Here is a 15,047-nt window from a genome sequence, read left to right as displayed (position 1 = left end):
GTAATAATTTGCTGAAAATAATTAAACGTAATTCTCATAACTTTTCCCAAGTTTTTCTTCACTATACAAATGATACAAATAATTTGAATTGTTCACCAACAGACAACAAATTTTATAATAATATTGATATAAATAACGTGCCAAATTCAACTGTTTTTATTCAAAATGTGGAATATTCGGATAAACCTGAATCATTAAAAGAAACATTTGAAAACGTAAGTTTTGACATTAATACTGAAATGCCTGATAGTTCAGATCAAAACCTGCTAGAAACTTTATCGGAAACAAATACAACTATGGACGTTACGCCCGAACAACTTAATATTGACCCCGAAATAAAAAAATGTTATGAAATACAACCGGAGTTAAACGTGTTACCAAAACATTCGCGAAATAACTTTCCAATAAAACTAAAATTCCACAATAAATTAGTGATTCGCGAGGGTGAGTTCTCCCTTAGTGTTGACGAATTAAAATTAATTTATAACGCAAAAGAAAATAAATTCCGTGCTTGTAATTATCCTTTTATTATACGCGAACATTTCCAAAAAGCAAATACTACTTGCATACTTTGTATTAAACAATGTAATTATAATAAGAAAATGGTTGTTATATATGGGTACTGCCGTCATGATAATTGTAAAAGTTTTAAATTACAATGTAGCATTAAAGATGGGCTACACTGTGAAGTGTATAGTAACAGCTTAAACTATTTCCATGAAAGGGAGTTAACGCAACAGGTCAGAGGAGTAGAGAGAGTATTGTTGGGTCAGCGATTACGTTGTGATTTAGCGCGTAATGTACGGGATGAAGACATTGAAAGGTGTCATAAAGTAGCTATGGTCACTAAAAATTTAAAGCGTATTAAGAGCGAATGTGTATATCGCAGAATAAAGTCTGAAAGTGAGGCTTTTCGTGATAGATCCAACGACGATTTAAAGGACATGGTGGAGATGAGGACCGATAATAAAAATTATATTTATAGGGTATCTAGTCCATTTATTGTGACTATTTTTAGTAAAGAGCAGTTGCATTTACTTAACTTTGCGAAATGTAAAACCGGTGAGTTACCGGATGTTCATATTGATGCAACAGGGAGCGTAGTCCGAAAACCATGTCCTGCATCTAATAGGATTTTGTATTACACTGGTGTTATTCAGGTACAAATGGAAAGGGTGGTTCCAGTCTTTGAAATGGTAGCTGAAAAGCATGACACTGTTACCATATTAAATTGGTTACAGGAATTTAAATACTTTTGTGTGAGGAATAATCTAAGGTGGCCTGTATTTAGAACAGCGACAACGGATTTCAGTTTAGCTGTTATAAATTCCATTTGTGAGGCTTGGAATTTAATGACTTTGCAACGGTACTGCACTCTGTTTTTTGAATCTAGGTATTCTAATAAAATAGTGGATAGGTTAGTCGTGTTAAAATTGTGTTGTGCCCATTTGATGAAAATATTCGTTAGATGTGTGGATAAGTATTTTTGTTCGCAAGACAAGAACGTAAGGTCTTTTCTGAAGGAGGTTTTAGCGTCGCTGTTTGATATTTCTGACTTTGGATCTGTTGACGAAGTTATCATATCGATGTTTCAGTTATTGCTATTAAAACATGAAAGCACTGAGAGTAATGAAATGAGGACAAATTTATTAAAAGTAACATTAATCAATACTGATATAAACACAATAATTATTGATGATACGGAAGAAATGACAACAATTCCCGAATTTCATTTAACAGCTAAGCACACAGCTTTTTACAAAAATAACGATTTCTTTAAACATTTCGAACATATTTTAAAACATTCCATATTTGAAAAATGTGAACTTATTAACGAAAGTAATAAACGTAAAAATATTCCGTTAAATCCTATGTATAATCAAGATTTCGTATATTATTTTTTAAAACATTTTGTTCCCTACATTCCGCTCTGGACGGGAATTTGTAATTACAAACGAAGCAGTAATGCACCGGTAGAAAATTTTTTCGGTTTGCTTAAAAACAATATATTAAACAATAAATTACACAGAAAATGCTCGCGCTTTATTAGAACTGTAAGAAAATATGTTATTAACAGATATAGAGAACAAAAGTATAGCATAAAAAAAACGGGCTGCGCCACAAGAGTTAATAAAAAACAACCGCGTAATACAATAAAGATAAACGAAGAAAAATGGTGCAAACGGATAAAAAGAAATAATACATATTTTAAAAAACAAACCTTAAAAAAATATTTTAAGACTGAGTACGAAGGTTCAACTATTAAAAAACATACTACAACCGAGTATTCTAATCCAACTTTCAAAAATAAATTTGAAAACGGTCTTCAAAACAAAATTGAATTTTACAATTCAATAAATTTAAATAAATACTTTGTAATTGCGAAATACAATTATATTTTAGGAGATCTAACATTATACAGGGTGTCCCGAAAAGATTGGTCATAAATTATACCACAGATTCTGGGGCCAAAAATAAGTTGATTGAACCTCACTTACCTATATGCAATAGTGCACATAAAAAAAGTTACAGCCCTTTGAAGTTACAAAATGAAAATCGATTTTTTTTCATATATCGAAAACTCTCAAAGATTTTTTATTGAAAATGGACATGTGGCATTTATATGGCAGCGTCATCTTAAAAAAAAATTTAAGTAAAATTTGTGCACCCCATAAAAATTTTATGGGGGTTTTGTTCCCTTAAACCCCCCCAAACTTTTGTGTACGTTTCAATTAAATTATTATTGTGGCACCATTAGGTAAACACATTATTTTTAAAACTTTTTTGCTTCTTAGTACTTTTTCTTTAAGCCAGTGTTTATCGAGATATTTTGAATATTTGTCGAATCCACCACATATTTGTATATGGTTAAGTACGATTATAGAGACCTGTTAATAATCTGAAAATTTATTTATAATTTACATTTTTAGGTATATTTTGAAAAAGAAGCTACATCTCGATAAAAGGTGACTTATGAACAAAAGACTAAGAGGCAAAAGTTTTAAAAATACTGTGTTTAACTAATGGTACCACAATAATACTTTAATTGGAACGTACACAATCATTTGGGGGGTTTAAAGGAACAAACCCCCCATACAATTTTTACGTAAATATATTGAAAAAGAAGCCGCATCTCAATAAAAACTGACTTATCGAAAAAATACTAGGAGGCAAAAAAGTTTTAAAAACGTCGTGTTTAACTAATGGTACCACAATAATGAATTAATTGGAACGTACAAAAAAGTTTGGGGGGGTTTAAGGGAACAAAATCCCCATAAATTTTTTATTAGGTGGACAAATTTCACTAAAATTTTGTTTCAAGATGTTCCTGCAATAAGAGTGATACATGTCCATTTTCAATAAAAAATATCTAATAGTTTTCGATATATTGAAAAAAATCGATTTTCATTTTGTAACTTCAAAGGGCTATAACTTTTTTTATGAGCACATTTGTACTAAGGTAAGTTAGGTTAAATCGAACTATTTTTGACCCCAGAATGTGTGGTATAATTTATGACCATTCTTTTCGGGACACCCTGTATAACGAAGGTTTTGAAACGTTAAATCCCATAAAATGGTTAAGTGACTCTGTAATAGACGCTGCTATTCTTAGCACAACAAATATAAAAAATTCAAAGGATGATTTATATATTTATGCAAGTTTAGGATATTGTATATTAAGCCATAGTAATAACAACGTAACCGAAAATTTCATTGTGAATAAAACAAATATTTCAAATTATAACAAAATTTTAATTCCCGTTAACCATAATCAAAACCATTGGATCTTGTGTGAAATAGACTTTATACATTATCAGTTTAATTTATACGATTCATCTAGACTTGTAAACAAAACTCAAGCTGTCCGTTATAGAAATTTGTTTTCCTCTTACTTTTTAGACCGAGTTCATTTGTTTAAAGTAGATACTTTGAAATGTAATATGCAAAATTTGAATGTTAATGTGCTAAGTCCCATTATTCAGAAAGACCAGCACAATTGTGGTGTTTGCGTAATTTATGTCAGCCAATGTATTATTGATAATAAATTAATCAACGATAAAATAAACTTGGATAAATTCAGAATAGATTTACAACGAGCAATTCTACAGGGTTCATTGCCCATGCAACATCGCTGTTTAGTTTGCGGTTGCGATATTATGTTCTCCCCTACATCTTCCAAGTCATTTCAATGTGTAACATGTGACAGGTTTATACACGACAACTGTGCGGATAACACATATTATGTAGTAGCTAAAAGCCAGTGCTTTTTATGTAAAGGTAGTAGTATATGTACTACAAAATATAAAAACTAAAAACGTGGCTCTGGTCGATCCTATAAGATTGAATTAATATTAAGAGGGAAGAATATTATATTTTATTGTTCCGTATCTGTAAACTCGTCTGAACAAGACTCTAAATTGGGTTTAATTACGATCGGGTTGATAGGCGGCAAAGTTCGATATTCGTTTTCTTCTTTTATTACATGACCTACGCTATTTTTCCGGACTTGTAAATATTTTGGATTAGTAAATATTTTCCGTATATTTTCAATGACCATGTTACTTAAGGATAGCGCACTATTAGTTTTTTTAATTTTTTGTTTTAAACAACCCCACACACACTCGATCGGGTTGAAAATACAGTAATAAGGAGGTAGGCGGAGTACCGTGCGACCTTCATCTTTCGCCATTTTATCAACCACGTAATTTATAAGTTTTTATAATTTCCAACAATCTTGTTTTTATCGTCATTTTTTGAGGAATTGGTATACTTTTATGTGTCATAAATGCTATTATATCCGATTTTTTGGTATTTGAATTCGGTATTTTATTCATTTGACGCGAATGATACGACGCATTATCTAAAACAATAACATGGTCATAACGTGGTCATTGAAAATATACGGAAAGTATTTACTAATCCAAAATATTTACAAGTCTGGAAAAATAGCGTAGGTCATGTAATAAAAGAAGAAAATGAATATCGAACATTGCCGTCTATCAACCCGATCGTAATTGAACCCAATTTAGAGTCTTCTTCAGACGAGTGTACAGATACGGAACAATAAAATATAATATTCTGCCCTCTTAATATTAATTCAATCTTATAGGATCGAAAGCGTTTGATTTTCATTTTTTCCCAAAAAACCCAAAAAGGGAGGAGTCCGGGCACCGACTTCTATTGAACTTGGGGTCTGGACTCTTACCACCCAAAAAAACCCCAGAAAAAACCACAAAAACCCCAGGTAGCCGAGGCGCCGGTTCTCCGGGGCCTCGCCTACCTACCCAAAAAAAACCACGGTGAAAAATCCAACAAAACGGAGGAGTAACGTCTCCAGTCGGGTAACCGGTCGGAGTCTTTACTCCAACACCAAAAAAACCAAAAAACCAAAAAAACCGGAAGGGCCTAGTCACCGACTAGAACACTACTTGGGGATTAGGCTCTCCCACCCAAAAAAAAATATAAAAAACAAAAATAATGTTTTCTCTTTCAGGTTATTTTTTTCAGGTCGACAAAATTGCGCGTCGGAGCGAGTAGATGAAAGTGTGAATGTATGTACTGTTTGAATGACAGGCCGGTTAAGGTTCTTTGGATTGGATTCGTAACACCTGAACAAAGAACTTTGGCGACGAGGCCGGCACACAACTGACGACAACCCCCTCAGGGAAGTCCGAAGCACACACAGACGGTTTGCGTCACCTCTTACTTGGCAGAATGCACGCCAAACTTTCCAACAGCCCCTTCAGGGAAGTAAGGTAGTAATCAAATCAAGACATGAGGCCTCTGAGCGAATGGCTCAGGGGGGTGGTGGTTCGAAACTCTTTGCTCTCCAAGTGCACAGGCCGGCCTGGGCATTGCAGATCCAGGGGATTCGATATGGGCTCATTTTGCGCGAGCGCGCGCGCGCGTGTGTGTGTGTGTGTGTGTGTGTGTGTGTGTGTGTGTGTGTGCGTGTGCGTGTGCGTTTGCGTGTGCGTGTGCGTGTGCGTGTGCGTGTGCGTGTGTGTGTGTGTGTGTGTGTGTGTGTGTGTGTGTGTGTGTGTGTGTGTGTGTGTGTGTGTGTGTGTGTGTGTGTGTGATTTTTATTTTTATTATCATTGTTGGTGAAGTCTATATCTTAATTTGCTTTTTTGGAATTTTTTATTTTTTTTTTCGGGTTACATAAGGCTGATATAAAGTCGTTATAAAGACTTTGGAAAATGCCTTTTAATACATCCTTTGACGTCGGGTTTATTGCCTCAATACTTCTAAGTTTCAGAATTTTTTTCGCTTGTTTTGGAAAATACCTCCATCACGATTTTTGTATATGTTATGCTTTATTATATTTACTTTGAGAATTTAACAAAAAACTGAGAAAAAAAGTTGACTAACGTACCATCCATAAAGGATTTTTGAATTTGAGACGTATTAACGAATACCGCGCAATACATCTAAGTTTCAGAATTTTTTTCGCTAGTTTTAGAAAATACCTCCATCACGATTTTTTTATATGTTATGCTTTATTATATTTACTTTGAGAATTTAACAAGAAACTGAGAAAAAAAGTTGACTAACGTACCATCCATAAAGGATTTTTGAATGTGAGACGTATTACCGAATAGCCCGCAATACATATAAGTTTCAGAATTTTTTTCGCTTGTTTTGAAAAATACCTCCATCACGATTTTTTTATATGTTATGCTTTATTATATTTACTTTGAGAATTTAACAAGAAACTGAGAAAAAAAGTTGACTAACGTACCATCCATAAAGGATTTTTGAATGTGAGACGTATTACCGAATAGCCCGCAATACATATAAGTTTCAGAATTTTTTTCGATTGTTTTGAAACATACCTCCATCACGATTTTTTTATATGTTATGCTTTATTATATTTACTTTGAGAATTTAACAAAAAACTGAGAAAAAAAGTTGACTAACGTACCATCCATAAAGGATTTTTGAATTTGAGACGTATTAATGAATAGCGCGCAATACATCTAAGTTTCAGAATTTTTTTCGCTTGTTTTGAAAAATACCTCCATCACGATTTTTTTATATGTTATGCTTTATTATATTTACTTTGAGAATTTAACAAAAAACTGAGAAAAAATGTTGACTAACGTACCATCCATAAAGGATTTTTGAATTTGAGACGTATTAATGAATAGCGCGCAATACATCTAAGTTTCAGAATTTTTTTCGCTAGTTTTGGAAAATACCTCCATCACGATTTTTTTATATGTTATGCTTTATTATATTTACTTTGACAATTTAACAAAAAACTGAGAAAAAATGTTGACTAACGATCCATCCATAAAGGATTTTTGAATTTGAGACGTATTACCGAATAGCCCGCAATACATCTAAGTTTCAGAATTTTTTTCTCTTGTTTTGGAAAATACCTCCATCACGATTTTTTTATATGTTATGCTTTATTATATTTACTTTGAGAATTTAACAAAAAACTGAGAAAAAAAGTTGACTAACGATCCATCCATAAAGGATTTTTGAATTTGAGACGTATTACCGAATAGCCCGCAATACATCTAAGTTTCAGAATTTTTTTCTCTTGTTTTGGAAAATACCTCCATCACGATTTTTTTATATGTTATGCTTTATTATATTTACTTTGAGAATTTAACAAAAAACTGAGAAAAAAAGTTGACTAACGTACCATCCATAAAGGATTTTTGAATTTCAGACGTATTAATGAATAGCGCGCAATACATCTAAGTTTCAGAATTTTTTTCGCTTATTTTGGAAAATACCTCCATCACGATTTTTTTATATGTTATGCTTTATTATATTTACTTTGAGAATTTAACAAAAAACTGAGAAAAAAAGTTGACTAACGTACCATCCATAAAGGATTTTTGAATTTGAGACGTATTAACGAATACCGCGCAATACATCTAAGTTTCAGAATTTTTTTCGCTTGTTTTGAAAAATACCTCCATCACGATTTTTTTTATATGTTATGCTTTATTATATTTTCTTTGAGAATTTAACAAGAAACTGAGAAAAAAAGTTGACTAACGTACCATCCATAAAGGATTTTTGAATTTGAGTGGCATTATCTACTCACCGTCAATACATTGCCGGTTTAAATTTTTTTTCCAAACATATGTAACATATATAACATTTTTCTTGTCAATATTATCTGTTTTATTCATTTTTGATAAATTTATACCAAATTTTTGTGAAAATATGAAAAAAAAATTTATGGATGGAATTTATGGCTAAGGTAACACCGGTTACATACACTCACCTTGTGGCTTTTGAATAATGCCCCAACAACTATTGAAACAATTATAATGACGTTTTCTGTTTGTAGCCATTCGTTTATGCCAGCTGATCGAATTTTTGCTCAAGTTGAGCTAGATTTACATGCCCATGCTTTTATAAAGTCACCAACACATATCATGAAATCTATTCTAAGAAAGAACAAGTCCACAAGCTGGGCTCTGATTGGACCTCGTATGACATAAAACTCAAAAAATTTTCACTCAAAAAAGTTATAAGCATAAGTGAAGCGAAAAGAATAATCATAACTCGAGGCAAACAAACTGCTGGAGAAAATGATGACTCTTCTAAAAGGTTTTCAAGTTTAGGTAGGTACTTCAACCAAAGAAAAAACTAAGTAACATAATAAGTAGGAACTGCCCGAATTGCCAATGAAGCATGCTGTTAAGAAGAAAAAACTGGATAGCTTATCACAATTTTTAGTTAGTTTATCAGGCATAGAGTGGGTATTAGATCCAGAGTTAACTTGGTTAGATCCAATTTTGAAAGATGATATAGTGAAAATGAAATTGAAAAAGACCAGATCTGCGATCAATGTGAAGATGGAGAAGAATGTTGCTGCCTTCTGGAGGACGACATAAATGTCATATGATTTTTTTTTAATTTACTAGGTATATTGCTTTCCAAACACGCAGAAATGTATTTTCAGTTCATATTTTTATCTTAATCAAGTAGGGACAATCAAACTACATTTTGTCCTTTAAAGACAATCAAATGGCATTTTGTACATCAAAAAATTTGTTTCTTTAAAACCAATAAAGCTTGTTGTTATTTACAAATAGGACAAATTAAAAATAAAGAAGTACATTTTTTCCTATTTTGTGTTTTTTTAACTTTATTAATAACAGAGTGGCAGTTTTTCTCATTTCCTGAAAAATGTAAAATATGGACAAATGCTATTTGAAAGTCTGCTCCTCAACTGTATAAACTATGGTACAGTAAGGTAGATCTCCTAGGCACTAGTTCTTTAGACACTAGATATCCTAAGGTGGGTCCATTGTATCACCCTTATCACATGGACTAGGTCCTGGTCTAACAACCTGGTCTTTGACGTTTCTGGGGCCCAGGTTGCTCCGGGCTCTCATATCTGTTAGAATCAGCAGTGACTGCAAATCTGAGTGCCTCCTACTGCACTGAACGTCTAATCCTTTAGTATTCTTATGGCCTCACAGAAAGCCTTAAGTCCCTACAGGCATAACTGCCTCACTTGGCTCGGCTGCATAAAGGCTGAACCCATGATCTACCACCTCTGATAGGCCAATGCAAGGCACTTCCAGAGGACATGTGAGGATATCATGTGGACCCTAGCCTGTCTTATACCTCCACAACTGGCTCCAGGACTCCTGAAACCCCCTCAAAAGAAGCTCCTTGAGACTACCTTGACCAGCACTGAAGAGCACCCCAATTACAGGTTCGGGTCCCACATGCACAGTGGATGAGTCCCTCTTACCAGGGTGTCAGCCCATTAGTTCCCTTCCACACATGTGTCCTGGTACCCTATGTTACAGTTACAAAGCCTCTACCAAAAATACATCCGTTTCCACCTCTATACGTCGTTTTGTAAGGTTTGTTTTTGAGAGACCACTAATATCTGATTGTCTTCATTTTACTGTAGTGGCAAGCAGTGGTTTGTGTAAAGATCCATTGTACAAGGGTTTGGATTGGTTTCTGCTTGGTTTCCATTTGGAGGTTTGGTTTTCGTCTGGATTTTGGTTTTGGAGTTTTGGAGTTTGGTCGTTATGGTTTTTGGTTTTTTTGTTGGCGTTTCTGCATATTTTCCATACCTGGAAACTTTCCGTTTCGTCTAAGTAAAGAGGTTTACTTTCTGGTTGGAGCCTGTCTGGAATGGTCTTAGACGTTTCCGAAAATCGAATGGTTTCTTTCTATCGGACATGAATTTATGGGTCACATTCCATTGTTCTTCTTTTTACCACGGTGTGGTGATCGCTGATGTGGATTTCAGCCAACTAAAGTCTTCAGGGAGACTTTATCCAGGATTTTCTATCGCTACTGGTCAAAAAGCGGTAAAATACATATCTCAACTATTCCAGTATGTTATTTTTTGGGTTTATTTAAATTTTCAATGAACAGTACAAACATAAAAGCTGATAGGTTATTCTATTTTTAAACCATCAAATCTCAGTAGGATTTTTTATTTTCAACTTTTTACCAACTATACATATGTATCACATTGTAACATTGTATGTTTTCTTTTGTAAATTGTACTATATTTCTGAAAATTGTAATAAATAATTTAGTAAATATCTCTTTCCAGTTTCACTTCAAAGGGTAGTTGGTTTAGGATGAAACAACATAAATTTTATATCAGGAACGTTTAGTTATCTATATATTTGTTAATTTGCTGAAGAGTAAGACTGGCGCCCTTCATTTTGGTTTGTTCAGGATCTCTGTCTGATTTTATTTATCTAATTTCTGTTTTATTCTTCCAGCTCTCCTTCTTTCACAGCCAAATTATTTCAGAAAGAAATCTGTTTTAATTTTATTCCTTTTTCTGGCCCTCGAATCCCACCTTCTTTTTAGTCTCTTGTTTTTCGAGCTACTTAGCTGGTGCTCTATTCTATTCTTCTTCCTTCCTTCTACTCTATTCTATACTTTCTTCACTTTCTTTCAAATTGTATACTAACTTCGACTATTGTTCTTTTCCAAAGCCGAGTTTAGCGTTGCACACACTATAAGTTAGCCCACACTAAGTTAACCCTATTGGCCAGCACTCGCCCAGTGATCTCTTGCACTCAACTAACATAGAGATGACTTTGGACGATTTCAAATCCCTTAGCCCTGCTTGACTGTCAGAGCAGATAGAGATGGTCCTGCATGAGCACCCCTAAAAACTACTGTAATAAACAAAAGTTGTCAAGCTGTTCAAAAGTTGGAATTTTTCCTCCTAATCGAAAGACTTTTTAAATACCTAGATCTTTATATGTTTAGTCATATACTTAATAAAGCTACCTACCTAACTATTAACCAATTATTTACCTTGAAAATCCTTTTGGATGAGTAAGAACATGCTGTAAACCATATGAATCTGCAGAGCTGCTAAGCCAATTTGACGGGGGTAAATTTAAATCAGTATTGCACTGTAACTTTGTAAATTGTGCCAATTTGGGCAAAGAATACTTTACAACAGCAGTAGATTTAATTTCTTCATTTTCTGTTGATTCCATGTTTCCTTCCATTCTTATTTAGTTATTGAAGAACACTACACAAATTTATAACTATAACACTGTAACAAAATGTTAATATTTAATGTTTTAAAAAAGTTTAATTCTGATTTCTGATATATTACTTGGTGTCTGTCTATAAATTTTAAATTATGTGAGACTTTTTTTAAAGGGATGGATGATGATCCAAGTATCAAAGACAACTGTTTACCGAATGGAAGTTACTACTCACACAATCACACTGTGACTGAACTGCTGTGAACTCACTCAAATAAAAATATACATAAAAAAGGTTTATCGATTCTACGCTAAAATAATTGAATAAGGTTGCTAAATAAATAAAGATTATCGTGCTTTTAAATTATTATATGCTACAAATAAAATACAGAGGTACTTTTTTATATAAAAGCATATAAAAGGTTACAAATTAATTTCACGGCTCTACGTACCTTTAGCTACAACCAAGGTAAAAGATATTTTGACATTTTGACTGATGTCCTTAACCTCAAAATTTGACAATTGTACCTGCAGAACCAAAGTTCTAGAATTTTCAAGAAAAATTAAAATATTGAATTGATTTTTTATCGGAATTTCGTGTTAAATACAAACACTGATGATTATACAAACAGTTGTAATGTTTGCTTCAACGAATCATTAATTTCAATGTAAAATATTTTAGAGTTTCAGTCAAAACTAAGTACATTTTTCTAAGATCATAAACTATTTTACCATGAATGTTCCAAAATATTTCCAGTATTTGGTTGTAAAACTGGTACATTTTTGTTCCTATATTATATTAATCAATTGCGGTGGTATGTTTATAAGTAAATACATAATAATAAAGCAATAACAAATGTTTGAATTTTAGCCAACAACCTACATCACATGGATGGAACTTCTTCTGCAGATCTTATTAATGGATATGTATTTTTTGAAATAGTAGATCCTGTACAGCTGGAATACACGTATAGACTTAGACCTGCCTTAGATTTTGGAGCCCCATTTGTAAATATAAATGCACACCTGTGTTTAGTCTGTACTCTAATTCGTTTGTGTTTTAGAATGCCTCTTTCCATATAAAAAATGTTCCACTCGTACCTGTTCTACCAAAAAATGGATGTAAACCTCCTGATAATTTTGATGATATAGAAGGAAATGTAGCGTTAATTGAAAGGGGGTTAGTAATAATTGTTTAATTTTATCTCATCCTCATTTATGTATTTCTACAATTTTAAGTATTTCCTACCCAATTTTAAATTGTTTCGAAACAAAACCCGTGTTGAGCTGGCCCCCCCCCCCCACTTGCAAAAATTAAAAAACAAATAGCCCTGATTTATGAGCTATTTATGAGCTCTCATATTCCGCAAACTAAAAATTTTGAGCTCGTTCCACTGAGCAGGAATTTAATACCCTAGTGAGAGTCAGCCCCCCCCCCCCACTACTTAAAAATAGGAATATTGAATCGGTTTTTGCGGCAGAATTACGAGCTATTTATGAGCTCTTGAAATTATATAGTTTCGATTTTTGAGCTCATCCCCTTCACCCCCAAACAACCCTTTAATTGATTTAACTTAAGAGAAAGATGCTGAGAAAACTTAAAATATATCGTATTGCGGATATAATTCCTATAGCTTATATACTCTAAGAATAAACTATTAAATCAAGGGCATTTCGATTATTGAGCTACAACCCCTTCGCAAGAAAACCACCCTATCTTCCCGGCTTAAGAGAAAGTTGTACTTAAAATGCGTTAAACTAATTATTTGGCGACTACATATCATTTAATAATTTATAAGCTTCCAAATTACGCGCATTTAGATCAGTAAATTGCAATTTATTTTGTATAGTGCAGTCACTGAAGGTAAAAATCAACGATTACTTTCAAGTTCGATGAACCTTCATCGATTTTCACGAAAATTGGTCAGTGGTTAGAGGATACGTCAAGAAACAAAGGTGACATGGTACCACCTTGCGCCTTTACCCTGAGGGTGGATACCGCCCCTTCTCGGGGGTGAAAATTATTTTATAAAAAATAACTGCACAAATCAATAAAAGTACAAATTAAAAGCAAAATTTATTATATAAAATTAATAAAATAAGTCAATACTTTTTAAGTTATTAAAGATCAAAGATTTTAATTATTTGTGAAAAAAATGCATGTTTTGAAGAGGTTTTTTGTAAATCATTGAAAAACTGTAAGTTTTTACAAAAAAGTTAATAGTAGTTTAATTCGTATAGCTTATATTCTAAGAATAAACTCTTAAATCACGCACCTTTCGATTATATAGCTACGACCCCTTCGCAAGAAAACGACCCCATTTTCCCGGCTTAAGAGAGAGTTGTTCTTAAAATAATTTAAATTGATTATTTGGCGACTACATATCGTTTAATAATTTATTAGCTTGCAAAATATACGCATCTCAATTATTGAATTGCCATTTTCTTTCTATAGTGCAGTCACTGAAGGTAAAAATCAACTATTACCTTCGATTTCGGTAAATCTCCATTTATTTTCACGAATTGACAATAACAACTTGGGGTTTTAGCCTGGGGTATATGTCACCCCTTCTCGGGAGTGAAAATTACTTTATTAAAAATAACCCCACAAATCGAGAGAGGGACAAATTGTAAGCAAAATTTGTTATATAATGTGATTAAAATAAATCAATACTTTTTGAGTTATTAAAGATCAAATATTTTAATTTTTGGAAAGAAAATGCATGCTTTAGAGCGATTTTTCATAAATGACTCAAAAAGTGTAAGTTTTTACAAAAAAGTTTTCATCACTAAAATTGAAGCTAATAAAAAATATAATAAATTGCTTACTTGAAAAACCTTTAATGTTAATTTAAAGTAAGTTATTGGTAATTAAATGTATATTTTTTTCCGTGACTGTTCAAATCTAAGGGTTCAAGCTTAAATAACGGGAAAAAGATGCATTTTATAACACTTAGGTACTAAATACTTGTCAAAGTACTTAGAAATACCCATCAAAAATAAGATCCAGAAAAAGTTGATAGTATCAAAATCCGCTCACCAATTTTCGTGAAAATGAATGGAGATTTACCGAAATCGAAGGTCTAGAGAAAGAAAATGGCAATTCAATAATTGAGATGCGTATATTTTGCGAGCTCATAAATTATTAAACAATATATAGTCGACAAATAATTAATTTAAATTATTTTAAGTACAACCCTCTCTTAAGCCGGGAATATGGGATGGTTTTTTTGCGAAGGCGTTGTAGTTCAATAATCGAAAGGCGCGTGATTTTATAGTTTATTCTTAGAATATAAGCTATACGAATTAAACTACTATTAACTTTTTTGTAAAAACTTACAGTTTTTCAGTGATTTACAAAAAACCTCTTCAAAACATGCATTTTTTCACAAATAATTAAAATCTTTGATCTTTAATAACTTAAAAAGTATTGACTTATTTTATTAATTTTATATAATAAATTTTGCTTTTAATTTGTTCTTTTATTGATTTGTGCAGTTATTTTTTATAAAATAATTTTCACCCCCGAGAAGGGGCGGTATCCACCCTCAGGGTAAAGGCGCAAGGTGGTACCATGTCACC

General features: G+C 32.7%; 2 protein-coding genes across 4 annotated transcripts in view; one reads left to right on the top strand and one right to left on the bottom strand.

Annotated features, from left to right (window-relative positions):
* Positions 1-11,681, bottom strand: part of LOC114326677 (erythroid differentiation-related factor 1) — an 86,170-nt gene extending 74,489 nt beyond the window's left edge. Inside the window, exons 1-2 of one of the 2 annotated variants that reach the window (XM_050650146.1) lie at positions 11,594-11,609; positions 11,284-11,530 (exon numbers count right to left, since the gene is read on the bottom strand). In XM_050650146.1, coding sequence (XP_050506103.1) covers positions 11,284-11,483 — 200 coding nt within the window. In that variant the 5' untranslated portion in view covers positions 11,484-11,530; positions 11,594-11,609. Of the gene's footprint in view, positions 1-11,283 lie in introns of both variants that reach the window. The other variant, XM_050650145.1, reaches the window with a different exon arrangement.
* Positions 11,682-11,972: 291 nt separating this feature from the next.
* Positions 11,973-15,047, top strand: part of LOC114342870 (PRADC1-like protein) — a 37,456-nt gene continuing 34,381 nt past the window's right edge. The window contains exons 1-3 of one of the 2 annotated variants that reach the window (XM_028293675.2): positions 11,973-12,280; positions 12,337-12,473; positions 12,530-12,645. In XM_028293675.2, the coding sequence (XP_028149476.1) occupies positions 12,199-12,280; positions 12,337-12,473; positions 12,530-12,645 (335 nt within the window). In that variant the 5' untranslated portion in view covers positions 11,973-12,198. The remainder of the gene's footprint in view (positions 12,281-12,336; positions 12,474-12,529; positions 12,646-15,047) is intronic. The other variant, XM_028293674.2, reaches the window with a different exon arrangement.

Source organism: Diabrotica virgifera, chromosome 5 (assembly GCF_917563875.1).
Source record: "Diabrotica virgifera virgifera chromosome 5, PGI_DIABVI_V3a".
Classification (NCBI taxonomy): Eukaryota; Metazoa; Arthropoda; class Insecta; order Coleoptera; family Chrysomelidae; genus Diabrotica; species Diabrotica virgifera.
The sequence above is the reverse complement of the archived record's forward strand: the minus strand, read 5'-3'. Positions and strand labels throughout refer to the sequence as shown.